Genomic DNA, 15,672 nt, shown 5'->3' on the forward strand with positions numbered 1-15,672 from the left:
ATGTTATCCTCGTTTTATGATGGTGTCAAAAAGAACTTGTTGATCAGATAACCTTACACCATTCCAATCAACAGTGTCCATATGTATTGCATTTTGTCCATATGTATTGCATTTTATCCATATGCATTCCAATCAACAATATACATATGCATTCCAATCAACAATGTCCATAGTGAAAAAAAGTTATGTCCGATCAACATAACTTTTTCCACTTTATTTACTATTTTCATTTCCATTTTGTTTATCACGTTTTTTTACTACAAAAGTTCCCGATAACATTCAATAATTCTAAACTTTTTCATATGAAACTTCCAAAAAACTCCATGCAGCTGCTTAAATTAAGTGTATGCAAAGCTTGTTAAAGCCTAAGATCAAGATTACATTATTTCCAAAGATTGTTTTTTTTTCAAAGATAGTTAATATTAAAGTTATATGAAATTAAGTTTACAATTTCATGCAAAATTGAAAAAGTAAAAAAAAAAATGGTCATAAATGGTTATTTTTGTCATAAAAAAAGCAAAAGTTATTTGATAATGGCGGGTTAGCTTTACAACACGATGAGAGTGTTTTAAGAATTTAGCACTAATAAAGCTAACTCCTTCAACTGACATGGAAACTACTGTAGTTCTGTTCAAAATTTTCTTTTTTAAAGAGGCAAATAAAATTATTAAAATATAATGACAACACGTTTCTGGTTTCCGGACATTTCATCTGCATCTATATCCGAGATAATATGTCTTTTTTTTTAATTCCCAAGTAAAAAAAGTTTTTGTCTTTTTTTTTATCTTTTGCTTTTCCATTAATTACAGTAATAAATTAATTGTACCTCTCTAGTTGCTGCTGTAATCAGAGATGAGCTACTTCTAATGTCTTTTCTTTAACACTCTATTGAATGAACTTTCTCTCTCTCTCTCGCTCTCTCTCAAACTTGCATCATTTAACTCTCTGTCTCCTTCCCTTTAATCCTCTGTTCTGATTGCTTGTTTCAAGTGGTAATCTTGAAACAACTGGTTAGTTTTTGTTGAAGAACAACAGATATGTCTCAGACCAACTGGGAAGCTGATAAAATGTGAGTTCTTTACTTTTTTCTCACTTAGATTCTGCTGCTTTGCTACTGAAAGACGTTACCTTTAGGTTCTGGGTGTTTTTGCTTGTTTTTTTTTTCTAGGGTTTGGGATTTTATAATGCATTGTTTTTTTTTCCTATCTCAAGCTACAGTTTGATTCTAGGGTTTGTGTTCTTCTACAGTCTACACTTTCTTAGGGTCCTTATGTTTCGAATAACTTGTACTTGATCTGGATTCTTTCTTTCTGGGTTAGCTTGTTTTTTTTACCTTTTAAACTTGACTCATTTGTTTAGCTTTTCTACTCTTACCATTTTTGCTTGTTTTGCCATTAGGCTAGTTTCTATTCTCAGAAAGCGTTATTGCTAGATTTTGTGCTTTGGGTGGACTTTTGTTCTGGTAAGATCTGCATGTTTTGGCTAAAGTTTAGTCCTTTTGTGTTCAGTCACTTCCAGTGGACTTGAGAATCTCTGGATAAGATAACTCTTTTGTTTATCCAATTCTGGTTGACTCTTGTGTCATCAGGCTTTATGTATTACTCTTCTTTTTGGCTTACAAGTGTGACTTTAATAGCTCCATCAGGAAAGTAAACAACTTTTGCTACTAACTGGATGATTTGTTTCTTGGTTGTTGTTAAGTTTAATGTTATGCTCCTCTTTGGAGAGTTTCCTTACTTAGATTTTCAGACATTTGCTTATGCCTAGTTGATGTGTTATAGATTCTGATGTTGTCGGTGTTGTGTACATTGCGACTCTCTAAATATTGTTCTTGGATGGAATGGAACAGGTTGGATGTGTACATCTACGATTATCTGGTGAAAAGAGATTTAAAAGCTACAGCTCAGGCTTTCCAAGCTGAAGGCAAAGTGTCATCGGATCCAGTCGGTAAGAAATCATAATTTTATTGACTTTTCTTACAACAATCCTTTTGAACTTTACATTCTTCTTGCATTGTTTTCTATAGCTATTGACGCGCCTGGAGGATTTCTGTTTGAGTGGTGGTCTGTCTTCTGGGATATATTTATTGCTAGGACCAATGAGAAGCACTCCGAGGTTGCCGCATCTTACATTGAGGTATCTTTTTTTTTCATTTACCCACACTGCTAGTGATTCGTACATTTGTACAAAGCTGCAATATTCTCTTGAGTTAGTGATATGCACTAAGTTAGCAGTTTGATTGCTTACAGTTGAATTAGTAAGTTTTCTGTGTTGGTTAAGTTTATTAAGGTTTTGAATTGTTTATGTGTGGTGTTTTTTACAGACACAGATGATCAAAGCGAGAGAACAGCAAATGCAGCAATCTCAACACCCACAGGTCTCACAGCAACAACAACAACAACAGCAACAGCAAATACAAATGCAACAACTCTTGTTGCAACGTGCACAACAACATCAGCAGCAGCAACAACATCAAAACCAACCACCTTCTCAACAGCAGCAGCAGCAGCAGCCAGCTCCTCAACATCAACAGCAGCCTACACCACAGCAGCAGCAGCAGCCACAGAGGAGGGATGGGTCCCATCTTGCAAATGGATCAGCAAATGGACTTGTTGGTAATAACAGCGACCCGGTTATGAGGCAAAATCCTGGGTCTGGCAGTGCCTTAGCTAATAATAAGACATACGAGGAGAGGGTCAAAATGCCTACTCAGAGGGAGTCTTTAGACGAGGCTGCTATGAAGGTTAGTTTAGAGGCAGGACATATGTTTTAATTCCAATCTCTTCTTTCTTATCGCTCATTAGTTTTTCTTTCCCATGGCCACAGCGATTTGGGGACAATGCTGGGCAACTGTTGGATCCAACTCATGCATCTCTGTTGAAATCTTCTGGAGCTTCTGGACAGCATGCAGGGTGCTATTCTCATACTTATGCCTTCATTGTTTTGTCTGAAATGAATATTGCAGCGAAAAGTCATTCAATATCTCTCTCTTGTGCTAATGTCATTAACTGGTGAATCTCAGGCAAGTGTTACATGGTGCAGCAAGTGGTGGTATGTCTCCACAAGTTCAAGGTCGAACTCAGCAACTTCCTGGAGGATCTGCAGTGGTATGCAATATTGAATCTATGTTTTGTCTAGTCCCTTGTAGATCTTTACTGTTAGCTAATACTTGATGTGCTTATTTTTGCTTAGGATATAAAAAGTGAGATCAATCCTGTCCTCACTCCCAGAACCGCTGTTCCAGAAGGGTCCTTGATTGGAATTCCTGGTAACTTTCGATCCTGAGTGTAACATTTAAGTTGGTTAAGCGTATAAGAACTTGATTATGATCTTGTTTATCTGTTTTAGGTTCAAATCAAGGCAGCAACCTTACACTTAAAGGGTGGCCACTCACTGTAAGCTCTATCTATATTCTTTTTTTTTTCTGATAGGTCTCTCAGTTTTGTTGACTGCTACTTTCTTTCCTGATTTAGGGGTTTGATCAGCTTCGTTCTGGTCTTCTTCAGCAGCAAAAACCATTTATGCAGTCTCCCCAGTCGTTTCACCAACTCAACATGTTGACTCCGCAACATCAGCAACAGCTCATGATGGCTCAACAGAATCTGAACTCACAATCTGTCAACGAAGAGAACAGAAGACTGAAAATGCTTTTGAACAACAGGAGCATGAGCCTCGGAAAGGATGGTCTTGGGAGTTCTGTCGGGGATGTGTTACCTAATGTTGGATCGTCTTTACAACCTGGTGGCCCTCTTTTGCCTCGTGGCGACACCGATATGCTACTAAAGGTTTGCATTGTCTTGCAATATTGTTTGATAAAATTGGACGATTGGGGTAATAACTGTGTATGCTTTGTAGTTAAAGATGGCTCTATTACATCAGCAGCAACAACAGGGTGGTGGGAATATACCACAGCCGCAGACACTTAATCAGCAGGCCCTATCAAATCAGCAATCACAGAGCTCAAATCACAACATTCATCAACAAGATAAGTTGGGAGGGGTTGGTAGTATTACAATGGATGGTAGCATGTCAAATTCTTTTAGAGGAAATGAACAGGTCTGTTCTTAAACTCCTGTTATCTTTTCATGTTGCAATGATATTTAGTTTCTGAGGTTGTTCCTACAACTGAAGGTAATGAAGAATCAGAGTGGGAGGAAAAGAAAGCAACCAGTTTCGTCTTCTGGGCCAGCTAATAGTACAGGAACGGCTAACACTACCGGGCCATCCCCAAGCTCAGCACCTTCTACACCTTCAACTCATACTCCTGGAGATACCATGTCTATGCCTAATCTGCCTCATAGTGGTGGTTCCTCCAAACCAATGATTATGTTTGGCTCTGATGGAACTGGGACTCTTACATCTCCATCAAATCAGTTGGTGGGTTTCTTTAACGTCTTACGAGTGCACATTTGTAAAATAATGCATTAACTTTTGGCTGTTTTACAGGCTGATATGGATCGTTTTGTGGAAGATGGGTCACTTGACGACAACGTTGAGTCTTTTTTATCCCATGAGGATGGTGATCAACGAGATGCCGTTGGACGGTGTATGGATGTTAGTAAAGGTGTGTGTTTAAGCCCCACTCGTTACTAGTTTACCAATAACACTGTCAACTATTTTTAACTATTATGTTGCCTTGCCTCTGCACCAGGTTTCACGTTTACTGAAGTGAATTCAGTACGTGCGAGCACAAGCAAAATCACCTGTTGCCACTTCTCATCGGACGGTAAAATGCTTGCTAGTGCCGGACATGACAAGAAGGTAACACAGAAGTCATCATTGGATCTTTGTGTCGTTCTGAAACTTAAGAGCATCTCGACTTTGTCCATTTTTGCAGGCTGTTATATGGTACACAGACACTATGAAGCCGAAGACCACCCTTGAGGAGCACACAGCCATGATAACAGATGTCCGTTTTAGTCCCAGCCTGCCTCGCCTTGCAACTTCTTCATTTGACAAAACTGTCAGGGTTTGGGATGCTGATAATGTAAGTTGAAGGCTGATGACTATACAATTTTTCTTTTATCTCTGCATGAATATGTTGGTTTATTCCAAATTTTGTGAATCTACTTTGCAGAAAGGTTACTCTCTTCGTAATTTCATTGGACATTCTTCTATGGTTACATCACTTGACTTCCATCCCAACAAGGATGATCTCATATGTTCCTGTGACAATGATGGCGAAATAAGATACTGGAGCATCAACAATGGAAGTTGCACAAGAGTGTACAAGGTAAGATCTTCTCGTCTCTTCAAAGCCTATAGTTCAACGTTATTGAGTTGCTTTTAATTTAGTTTAACTTTTGTGTTTCTATCACAGGGTGGTAGCACTCAGATGAGGTTCCAACCACGTGTTGGAAAGTATCTCGCTGCTTCATCATCAAATGTTGTATCTGTACTAGATGTTGAGACACAAGCTTGTCGACACTCATTGCAGGTTTAGTGTTCAAAACTTTGCTTATTCTATGTTGTGAACATATGTGCGTGTTCATACTAATTTCTCTCTGTACAGGGCCATGCTAATCCGATAAACTCAGTTTGCTGGGATCCTTCTGGTGACTTCTTGGCAACGGTTAGTGAAGACATGGTTAAAGTTTGGACGCTGGGGACAGGTAGCGAAGGAGAATGTGTTCATGAGCTAAGCTGCAACGGCAACAAATTCCAGTCTTGTGTTTTCCATCCTACTTACCCTTCGCTACTCGTGATTGGTTGTTACCAGGTAAGTTTGATGTCATCTTGATTCACAGAATCAGAGCTTTACACAGTCTGGTTCTGTTCTGCTAAACTTTGTGAAAACTTGTATGTTGCAGTCTTTAGAACTATGGAACATGTCAGAGAACAAGACGATGGCATTGCCTGCTCACGAAGGGCTAATTGCGTCATTGGCTGTTTCAACTGCAACTGGTTTGGTTGCATCAGCTAGTCACGACAAGCTAGTGAAGCTGTGGAAGTGAAAATCTAATGGGAGAAAAGGACAAGTTGGTTTATGTTTGGGTATTAATCTTTGACAAAGGGGTTCTTTTAACATGTGTTTCTCGTTTTAGTTCGTTGTCGGCCAAAATCATCTTCGATCTCGAGATAGTTTTTCAGATGGTTAAACATTGTTGCTGTAATTGGGATCTTGCGAAAACTGTTGTTGTAATCTTAGTCTTTAACCTCTTTTAAGAGGCTCAGCCTAATGTACTTGACACTCATTGGTTCGGTTCACTTCTTATTGTATTAGCATGGATTGAATAGGATGATATACAGTGACAACTCTCTGAGACACAACTAACCAGAGTAGGTGTAGACACGAGTCTCTTGTGATATTGCTATATCCATACGCTAAGGTGTTCAGCCATGTTTGACTTACCAATTGGGTATATACATTAGCTATGAAAACTATTATACTCAAATCATTAAGGTAGATAAGTTTGAATACAAACCTAGAAAGGTGCAAAAGGCTTTTGAAGTCGAACAAATAACAATGTAGAAGAAGAGCCACAACATCATAGCTTGATGATGCACATGTTTCTTTAGATGTGGTTTAAAAGAAGCAAAGGTTCGAAGTCAGATCTCTAATAGTACGACCCAACCACATTCCTTTCAAGGCAAAGTCTCATATGAATAAAAAAAAAAAAGAGGGAAACACAAGTTCGTATATCAAAACGGGTGGGTGGGTGGGTTGTTTGGTTGATTGATTTCACCTCACTGGCTGTTGATTGTAGTGATTCTTCTCTTTCTTCTTCTTTGCGGCAGCCAGCTTTGCCTTCCTCGCAGCTGCTTCTTGTGCAGCAACTTTTGCAGCAGCATCCGTCTCTTTGCTTGATTTCTTCTTCTTCACTGATGCAATCTTCTTCAGCCGTTCTTTGATATCCATGGAAGAAGAAGCCTCCTCCTCCTCCTGCTCACCGGCCTCACCTGCAGCAGCATCTGCGTTGCTCTTTACTTCGTCCTGAGATTCTTTTACTTCCTTCTGTTTATCCTTCTTTTTCTTCTTCTTTGAGGCCTTTGATTCCCCCGTTGTGTTCTCCTTCTTCTCTCCATCTCCATTGACTTCTTTCTTTTCTTGCTTATCTGTTGGGTATTAGCAGAAAGAAACATTTATCAGTATTAGCAAATCATTCTCTCAGCAAGTAATGAGCCACAGCTGCAAGACTCTATCTCGTGAATAATGTGTGATACCTTGTCCATTACTATCCTTGGGTGCAACTCCAAAATCTGCCAACAAAGCATCAAACTCAGCTTGTTCCTTCTGTTTCCTCTCTTTCTTGGAAAGCTGCTTCTCTGCCTCCTTAGGTGGTGCAGGAACTTCATGAGCCTTTTTCACCTCAGGCTCTGCTTCTGGATGAACTTGTGTCTCATGCTCTTCCTCCAAATCATCATCATCATCATCACCTTCATCAAGAACATCTTCTTCACTCTCACTTTCCTGCAAAAAAAAACAGACATCTCAATCAGAAACCAATGAACATTACAGACAAACAATGCGCAAAAAAACTTGTACTGCCTAGAGAAAAATTCTACAACAAGAAAGTTTACATTACAGTTAGATAATATGGCGACCTTCACAATACAAAGCAAGATTCATTTTCCTTTAGGACAGTACAACCACCACAAAAGCAAAATAGTAAGCTAGAACCATTGAATGCTGGAGTGATCAACGAGAGTAGTTTCAAGCAGTATCTCACTCAAAGCATGTGAACACAATGGAGGAGACACCAGAAATGAACACATGAAAGGTATAGACTTTTCTAACCTCTTTAGCATCGGAAGCACTCTGAGGAGGAGGAGGAGCAGTGGTAGCGAAATAGTCATCATCTTCATCGTCACTGTCGATATCGGCCCAAGCCTTAGCCTTTAGAGGAGTAGGTGACCAGAAGACCTGTGGCTCAGGCTCGGAGGAAGCTTTGGCCTTATCGGACTGCTTCTTCTTCTTCCTCCGAGTATCCAAAGCGGCGAACAAGTTGGTGTTCTGAATCGGCTTCATCGATCCTTCGTCTCTCCTGTTTCCTCCACCAACCATCTCTTCTTCTCTCTCGAACAATCACGATTCAGATAAGCTAAAAGTGTGTTCCTTTACGAAACCCAGTAACCGGAAATTCCCGATTTCAGCTGGAAGATTCGATCGAAAGGATGGATCGAGCAAGTATAAGCAACGAGGAAGAGATAAAGGATGTTTTTATTTTGATAAGCAAACTCGTTGAAACTTTGATCTGACGGGCGGCGATTCTGGATAATTAGGTTTACAGATCAGAAACGACAAATTAATACTGGCGATGAAAGAAGTATAATTTGAAAGGGAAGAGAGAAGCAGAGCTTGTGGGAAGCGCAATGCTCTTTTATCGAATCGTATGTACGTTACTATAAAGAATGTTATGGATTAATAAAATCTGAACCGTTTAATTAGTAACGCGCCGAGATCGGACGGGTATCTATTTTTCTTTTATAATGCTGATTTATTATGATATTACAATTATGAGAAAGTTTACATAAACGATTCGACAACCGACAATACTACTTGCTTTATGAGGATCTACGTCTAACTACATCATCCGAACCATCCTATGAAAATCTCCTAATCTGATTTACTTAAACCATGTTGAAGATATTTTTGATCTGATATTCATTTTTCTTTATTTGGTCTTTTTTTAAATGAGACTAGACGGAACCACACAACAATGTCTCCAACTTTGTACAAGATGAACAGATCCAGTTGAGAATTTACACATCTTGTGAAATTTATATATCAATGGCAAAGTTCACAGTAGAAGGAGTTAGTGTAGGAGGAAACGAGATTTCTGTGACATTGAACAATTGTGTATCTTTTTATCTGCGATCATTGTTTTGTAAACTTACATATATAGTGAGATATGTTCTGTTCTGCTTTGTTCTTTTGCAGCGAGGCAGAAGAATCTATTTCTTTATTACCGTTGTTTTCTTCATTATTATCATCTTTTGAATTAGTTCAACACGTCGAAAAAAAGAAGGAAGACCGTAATATGAAAGATATCAAAAATAAAACTGTAACACAATTGTTATTTTCTTAGTTAGAAAATATATAAATGATCATCTTCTCGGAGAGCATCAAGCTGTTCAATATGTGCTCCATCAACCATCACAATCGTACTTCCCCGTTTCCCCAACTTCTTCTCTGCATCCACCATATATATTGATAAAGTTTATAACTTACACTCCAGAACTGATACAGAATCTATAGACGTATATATATACCAAAAATATAAAGATGAAAAACATATGAGTAGTTGAAGATTGAAACTGACCAGCAATGTCGAACAGAAGTGGGAGAGAATCGGGCAAAATGATAAGTCTACCACTTGAATCACCATTCTTGTTGTTATCTTGATTAGGAGGATGCCCATGAATTATCACTCTCTTGGGAACTCCCTCTCTTTTTGGCACTTCCTCTGCATTTAAATTTTCATCTTTATTTATTTTTAAAAAAAGGTTAGAACATATAATTTTTTACTGTATAAACTTCTTTTTTTTATCAAAATAATTTTTTCTTTACAAACTATGTTCCCAATCTAGAGAGAAATGTTTCTTACTCATTTCATTCTCATCTCTCGAGACCATAACTACCTCCTCATTGTTACTTTGTTGTGGTTCTTCCGTCTGAACCGTTTCCTTTCACAAAATAATATGGACTTATCGCAAAAACAATTGATAATGAGGACTATGCATCATGTTATATGTGACTTGAGGAAACGCACCTTGGCATCTGCATTAGATAATAAATCTCTAAGAAAAGGGATTTCTTTCTTCAACTCATCATTTAATTCCTTGAGATACTGAAAATAAGAAGAAAAAAAAACAGTACTTACGTTACAAAGCAATAGTTGTTAATGTATTTTAAGTTTTTTTTGTTTGTAACTATGTATTTTAAGTTCATTGAATCTATATATAGAAAGTTTGTTGAATTTACAGCCATGAAATTGGTGATGATCATTTTGGAGTTGTCGATATCAGATTGGACCATTTCTTTGAACTTATGATGACTGATTCGGATAACTTGTGAAAGTCTCCTTGTCCTCACAGAGAAAGGCTGAGGAATGTTGAAGACAACTCCAATCTCTCCTACCATATCCCCTGGACCTAACTTAGCCAATACCTTCAACACCATATATGTATAGATCAACTCTTACATCTCTTGTTCAGTCTTTGAATCTAATTAAATGTGTTTTCAAAATTTTGATTAAACGAAAGGTATATATTTAGATTACCTGTTCACTCGCACCCTTGGATCTAATTATCTCCTGTGATTTCAATTTTTATTTTTATCAACTGAAGTCTAATTATATATATTGAATATATATTGAGTATGTTGAGGACATACCACTCCTCCAGATACAAGTATGTAGAAATCCGTTGGAATCTCATTCTGCAATATTATCTCCATCTTTGGCGGAAAATACTCTGCTTTTATATGTGAAACCTACAACAACAACAGTGAACCATTAATTAATTACTGACTTCTTTAACAAGGAACAGCAATAAATGGAATAGTTTATGAATCACCAGCTGGATGATGAGGCCATCAGGGAGTCCTTTAAAAAGATAAGCATTCTCGATCACGGAGCAGAATAAATGTTCGTTAATGCTTGATCTTATGGCCTTAGGTAAGTCTTGGAGAACCTCTTCTTGCTTTAACTCAGCAGTCTTGAACTTGAGCTGCATATGTGCAAGCATCTGCTCCCTCATCATATCAGGTAACTTATTCTTGCTCGTGTACCGCAGTATATGATTGATCGCACTCCTCTGACCAGCAAGAAGGTTAGTACTTGTTAAGTTGTACCTTTGGTGGTTTGAATGGAAAGAAATCAATAATGAAAGAGGTGATGCTACCATGGTGAATGTACGTAGAGCGCTATGGACAACAAGATTGGTCATGTTACCAATGAGATAAGCAGTTAGACCAATGTTGAAAAGCATGTAGAACATGTTGAATGTCTTCTCACGGGTATTAACGGCATGCAAATCGCCATAACCCACGGTGGTGAGTGTGACAATGGACCAGTACACTGAGTAAGTGTAGCCTAGTCACATGCTTCTCTCCTTGAAATCCTCAACTTGTGATCCTATCCATGTATCTACGGGCTTTGGATAATGGTAGGCCATCCAGAATAAAATGCAACCCGCCGTGTGTACCCAAAATATTGTAACCTAAAATTTAAATTATTTAAATAGATTACTTACATCTACCAAGTTATATAACAAGTATGTGGATCACACATGTCTTGAAGAACTTACGCAAAGAAGCTTAATGACTCTGACCACGAAGTAGTTGAAATGTGTGTCTTTCTCTAGTCTGAAAAAAAAAGTTACACTTGCAATATGAGGTCTCTTTATAGTCTAGTATACTGTCAAAACATATACTTATGTTTGTTTTTTTGTGCACGAAAACATATACATATGTTTTTTTTTTAAACATATACATATGTTGATAAGCAAATTAATGTTTAATTCTATAATACAGTCATTATATAAAAAAGTGTATATATATACATGCAGTTAGAAGAAACCTTTTGAAGAGTTCGGCTACACGACGGAGACGCCAGAGGCGGAGCAAATTAAGGAAGCCGAAAGCTTGGCCTCGTCCGATATTTCCGGTTATCGCTTTATAAATTGACTGAATTGGTAACGTTGATAAGACGTCCATCACAAAGGCCACGCTCTTCAAGTACCTGATAGTTAATCGGTTTCACATATTATATAAATTCTCAATTAAATATTTTTATTATATTAACAAATCTATGGTGTAACTATTACCGTTTGGCGATGAGCTTGTGGTCGTCGACTATGAGGTAAGTAGAAGTATCCAAGTAGGCAACGAAAAAAGTGAGGACGATATCGACGGCGAAGAAGAAGTCAACGACGAGATCAATGGTCGGAATAGCTCCATCAGCAGCTTTCTCGAAAGCTAACTCGAAGAGAGATGCCCATGCCGAATAACCCACCAAAATCACCAAAAGCAATTCCCACAACCTGCCATTTTTTATATAAATATTACTCTAGTATATTAATATTGTGAAGTGATTTTATTTTTACAAAATGTTGATTTTGAAAAGGATTTAATATGATCGGTGGTACACCTGACACATTCGTAGAAGTTATATATGCTGATTGACTCATTACCAGAACTGACATATGGATGCGGCGGTATATTTTCTAAGAGATAAGTTTATTCAAACAAAAATGAATATGGAAGTTATAAGCTATAATCAAATAATTTATTCAAATAATCAAATATATATATATATATATAGATTATAAACATATATATGATTTAATCGTATTTTTTCTTTAAGTGTTTTTGTATTTTTACGTTTGATTCATAATTGTTTACAACATAAGGTCTTATCATCTCGTATATGTAATTAGAAGTAGTAAGAATATTGCAACGATAATAACCTGTAACGACGATCATAAGGAAGCACGATGAAAGATTTGGAAGAAGGGTTATTATCGTTTTCGATGACCGTCCCAAACGCAGGCAAGAGACTGCTAGAAACTGACGTTATGTTCCCCACATCTTTGCTCGACCTTCTTCTGAACAGTAACGATGACGGCGATCTCTGCTCCGACGTCCCTAACGCCGTGGAAGACCTTCCTCTTCTCAACAACAACGGTACCGGCGATCTCGCCTCTGAAGTCGTCATCGACATTTTTTTCTCCTTCTTCTTATCCCTCTTTCACGCTTGGTTTTGCCTCTCTCACTCTATCTTGTCATTTATATTATTGTTTCCTTTGTTACTTTTTAGATTACAAACTTACAAGAAGGTGGTGAGCTAGTTGCGTTGACTTTATATACTTCTTTTTTACCTAATAATGTGTGGGAACATAACTTTTGTAACCAGTTACTATTGCTAAACCTAAAACACTACAACATTACCATTTAATGAATTAGAGTTGATTGATCGCTGCTATGTTAGCATTATGAAAAGATCTCAAAGATTTTGTAACAATGTTTTTGCTTATTTTTTCTAAATTATTACATTTATATGTCTCATGTAGTCATGCGTGTATTTAATGCGACAAACGGTGTAATGATATGCTCGAGGTCTACAATACAGCTAGAGATAGGATAATGTTCTTTTTCGTACGAAAAAAAGTATTTAAAGTTTTGAGATTCTCAAAGTCAAATCTTGACGTAGTTGTTTGCTTAATGATGTCATCTGACAAAAATAGTAATGTTGAAAACAATGCCAACAATAGCAAATATATACTATTAAAATAAGATACACAATGTATTTTTTTTTCAGTAATCGTGAATAAACAGGTCTTAAGCACATGACCGAGCTAGCAACCTATCAGGTTGACAAGCAGGGCCGGCTTAGATAGTAGGGCCGGGAGTACGACCGCCCCAGGGCCAAGGGTCTAAATTTTTTTTTTGCTTCTTTTTTTTATAATTTATTTGAAATTGTTTAACAAAAACAGATATACATATATTTTGACTAAATTATATATTTAAAACTACTTTTTGTTTAGAATTTGTCATATGATATAATGAAATAATTTTAATCATTAGGTTCAATTTTAATTTTAAACTAGTTTTTGCAAGAAAAATTATCTAAAAGCTATATTATTATTTTTTGCCCAGGGATCCTAAATATGTTTGAGCCGATCCTGTTGACAAGTAAAGTTACAAATAAACGAAAGTGTTGACTGTGACTGGAGAGACCAGAGAGGTTATCTTGTGTGTTCATGGCCTGGTGAGAGCAAAAGCAACATACAAATGGTATCAATGTGTCATGTGTACGAATAGATGCGGCTAATGGCTAGAAGCCGACGTGAAGATTGTTTCTCCACATTGCATAAAATATCTTAGTGAACAAAAAAATTTTAGTTGCATAAAATATATATGAAAAAATAAATAGACAAAAATTTAATGATGCAAAATCCAACCCGTCTTGTTGAGTGTTACTATTGCTAAACCTAAAGCACTAAACATTACCATCTAATCAAAAGTTGATTGATCGCTGATTTTGTAAAATTTTCTGAAATGTCAGCTTGATTCACGACTCATGTGTATGTTTAATGCGACAAGGGGTAATGATATAATCGGTGTCTACAATACAGCCAGAGGATAATGTTCTTTTTAGTACATAAACGTATTTTAAGTATCAGAGTTGAAATACTGATATTCTCAAAAGTCAAATCTTGATGTTGATTTTTTTTTGTTTTTATTAGATTGTTGACACCTGACAAAAATAGTAATGCTGAAAACAATGCCAACAATAGTAATAACTATATTAATAAAATAAGAGACACTTGTACATTTTTTTAATACATAGCATTTTAGGGGCAATTTCTTGGTAACATGTCAAGTGTCGAACTGACCATATGTAAAATCTACTATACAAAAGTAAACCAGATGCAACAATCCTTTGTCATTGACGATTCTTCTCTAATATAGTTCTTTTCTTCTTTTCAATGGTTTCAAATTTCTCCAAACTAAAGATGAGTCTTGGCAAGAAGATCATCAATTCTCATCAGTTATGGACTCTCTGGACGTGTGTGCTCTTCTGTACTATATGAGTTCAACGAGAAGTGGCCTATACTGCTCCAACTACAAATACTTGTGTGAATTATATACAGCTCCATTTACACCCTTAATTCTATTGACATGCATTGATTAAACTATATACACAAAAGCTTCATTCGAACTTGACATCTTGGTAACATGTCAAGTGTCGAACTGACCATATGTAAAATCTACTATACAAAAGTAAACCAGATGCAACAATCCTTTGTCATTGACGATTCTTCTCTAATATAGTTCTTTTCTTCTTTTCAATGGTTTCAAATTTCTCCAAACTAAAGATGAGTCTTGGCAAGAAGATCATCAATTCTCATCAGTTATGGACTCTCTGGACGTGTGTGCTCTTCTGTACTATATGAGTTCAACGAGAAGTGGCCTATACTGCTCCAACTACAAATACTTGTGTGAATTATATACAGCTCCATTTACACCCTTAATTCTATTGACATGCATTGATTAAACTATATACACAAAAGCTTCATTCGAATGAAACGACGATTCTTTCTTTTGGAATACTAAGCTTTAATACATAAAACATCTGCCTTCTTATCTATTTTTTTAGATTGCATACATGCCACTAATTTCCAGACAAAACAGCCTTCCTTTTATTTGGAGTTTGATTTTGTGTCACTTTGAGATACCGTGGATTAGGGGTGACAATTTTTACAAACCGAGTTTGACTATTTTAAACCAGATAAAAATCAGAACCAATTTATGAAGTAATCCAAACACAATGATATTCCTATACCGAATTTTCCAAACCAAAACTGAATCAAACTCAATATTATGAAATGAAAAGGGAATCAACAAAATTCTAAAGTTGATCTTTTAACTATATACTAGATTTTGACCCGCGCTTTGGAAGCGCAGAATATTTTACGATAAAAAATTTCACTAATAATTTAACAAATATTTTGGTAATTTTTAAAGAGTGTGTATTTAAAATATTTTTGCATTTAAATCAATGTTTTTAAATTCAACCCGATTGTGATTATATCCGTTAATCCGAAAATCTGACAATTCAATTTTGGTTTTTAAAATATTCATATTAAAAAAATCACTAAACCTCGAGACTAACCGATTGAACTGATGGATGACTGATGGATGACCGATATGTAATCTTATAATCC

The 15,672-nt window shown here is 36.6% G+C and overlaps 3 protein-coding genes across 3 annotated transcripts; 1 reads left to right on the forward strand and 2 right to left on the reverse strand.

The window, feature by feature from the left end:
• The first annotated feature begins 842 nt into the window (after positions 1–842).
• Positions 843–6,194, forward strand: LOC108855323 (transcriptional corepressor LEUNIG). The gene is made up of 18 exons (XM_018629115.2): positions 843–1,069; positions 1,850–1,947; positions 2,027–2,136; positions 2,324–2,743; positions 2,827–2,912; positions 3,023–3,107; positions 3,193–3,268; positions 3,349–3,395; positions 3,474–3,785; positions 3,856–4,056; positions 4,132–4,377; positions 4,447–4,564; positions 4,652–4,761; positions 4,838–4,987; positions 5,078–5,233; positions 5,321–5,437; positions 5,513–5,719; positions 5,811–6,194. Exons 1-18 carry the CDS (start codon positions 1,038–1,040, stop codon positions 5,952–5,954), a joined length of 2,715 nt encoding a protein of 904 aa, XP_018484617.1. The 5' UTR covers positions 843–1,037; the 3' UTR covers positions 5,955–6,194.
• A 237-nt stretch (positions 6,195–6,431) lies between these two features.
• LOC108849585 (uncharacterized) lies at positions 6,432–8,288 on the reverse strand. Its single transcript, XM_018623147.2, has 3 exons — positions 7,739–8,288; positions 7,165–7,411; positions 6,432–7,056 (listed from the first exon to the last, which is right to left on the reverse strand). Exons 1-3 carry the CDS (start codon positions 8,003–8,005, stop codon positions 6,683–6,685), a joined length of 888 nt encoding a protein of 295 aa, XP_018478649.1. The 5' UTR covers positions 8,006–8,288; the 3' UTR covers positions 6,432–6,682.
• A 610-nt stretch (positions 8,289–8,898) lies between these two features.
• LOC108852185 (potassium channel KAT3-like) lies at positions 8,899–12,765 on the reverse strand. The gene is given in 13 exon segments (XM_018625688.2): positions 8,899–9,133; positions 9,264–9,407; positions 9,549–9,627; positions 9,714–9,791; positions 9,926–10,111; positions 10,224–10,256; positions 10,337–10,435; positions 10,519–10,758; positions 10,846–11,163; positions 11,251–11,308; positions 11,523–11,684; positions 11,770–11,985; positions 12,412–12,765. Coding segments are annotated over 13 exon segments (1,971 nt in total). The 5' UTR covers positions 12,666–12,765; the 3' UTR covers positions 8,899–9,029.
• Positions 12,766–15,672: the final 2,907 nt, after the last annotated feature.

The sequence above is a fragment of the Raphanus sativus genome, chromosome 4 (assembly GCF_000801105.2).
Source record: "Raphanus sativus cultivar WK10039 chromosome 4, ASM80110v3, whole genome shotgun sequence".
Lineage (NCBI taxonomy): Eukaryota > Viridiplantae > Streptophyta > Magnoliopsida > Brassicales > Brassicaceae > Raphanus > Raphanus sativus.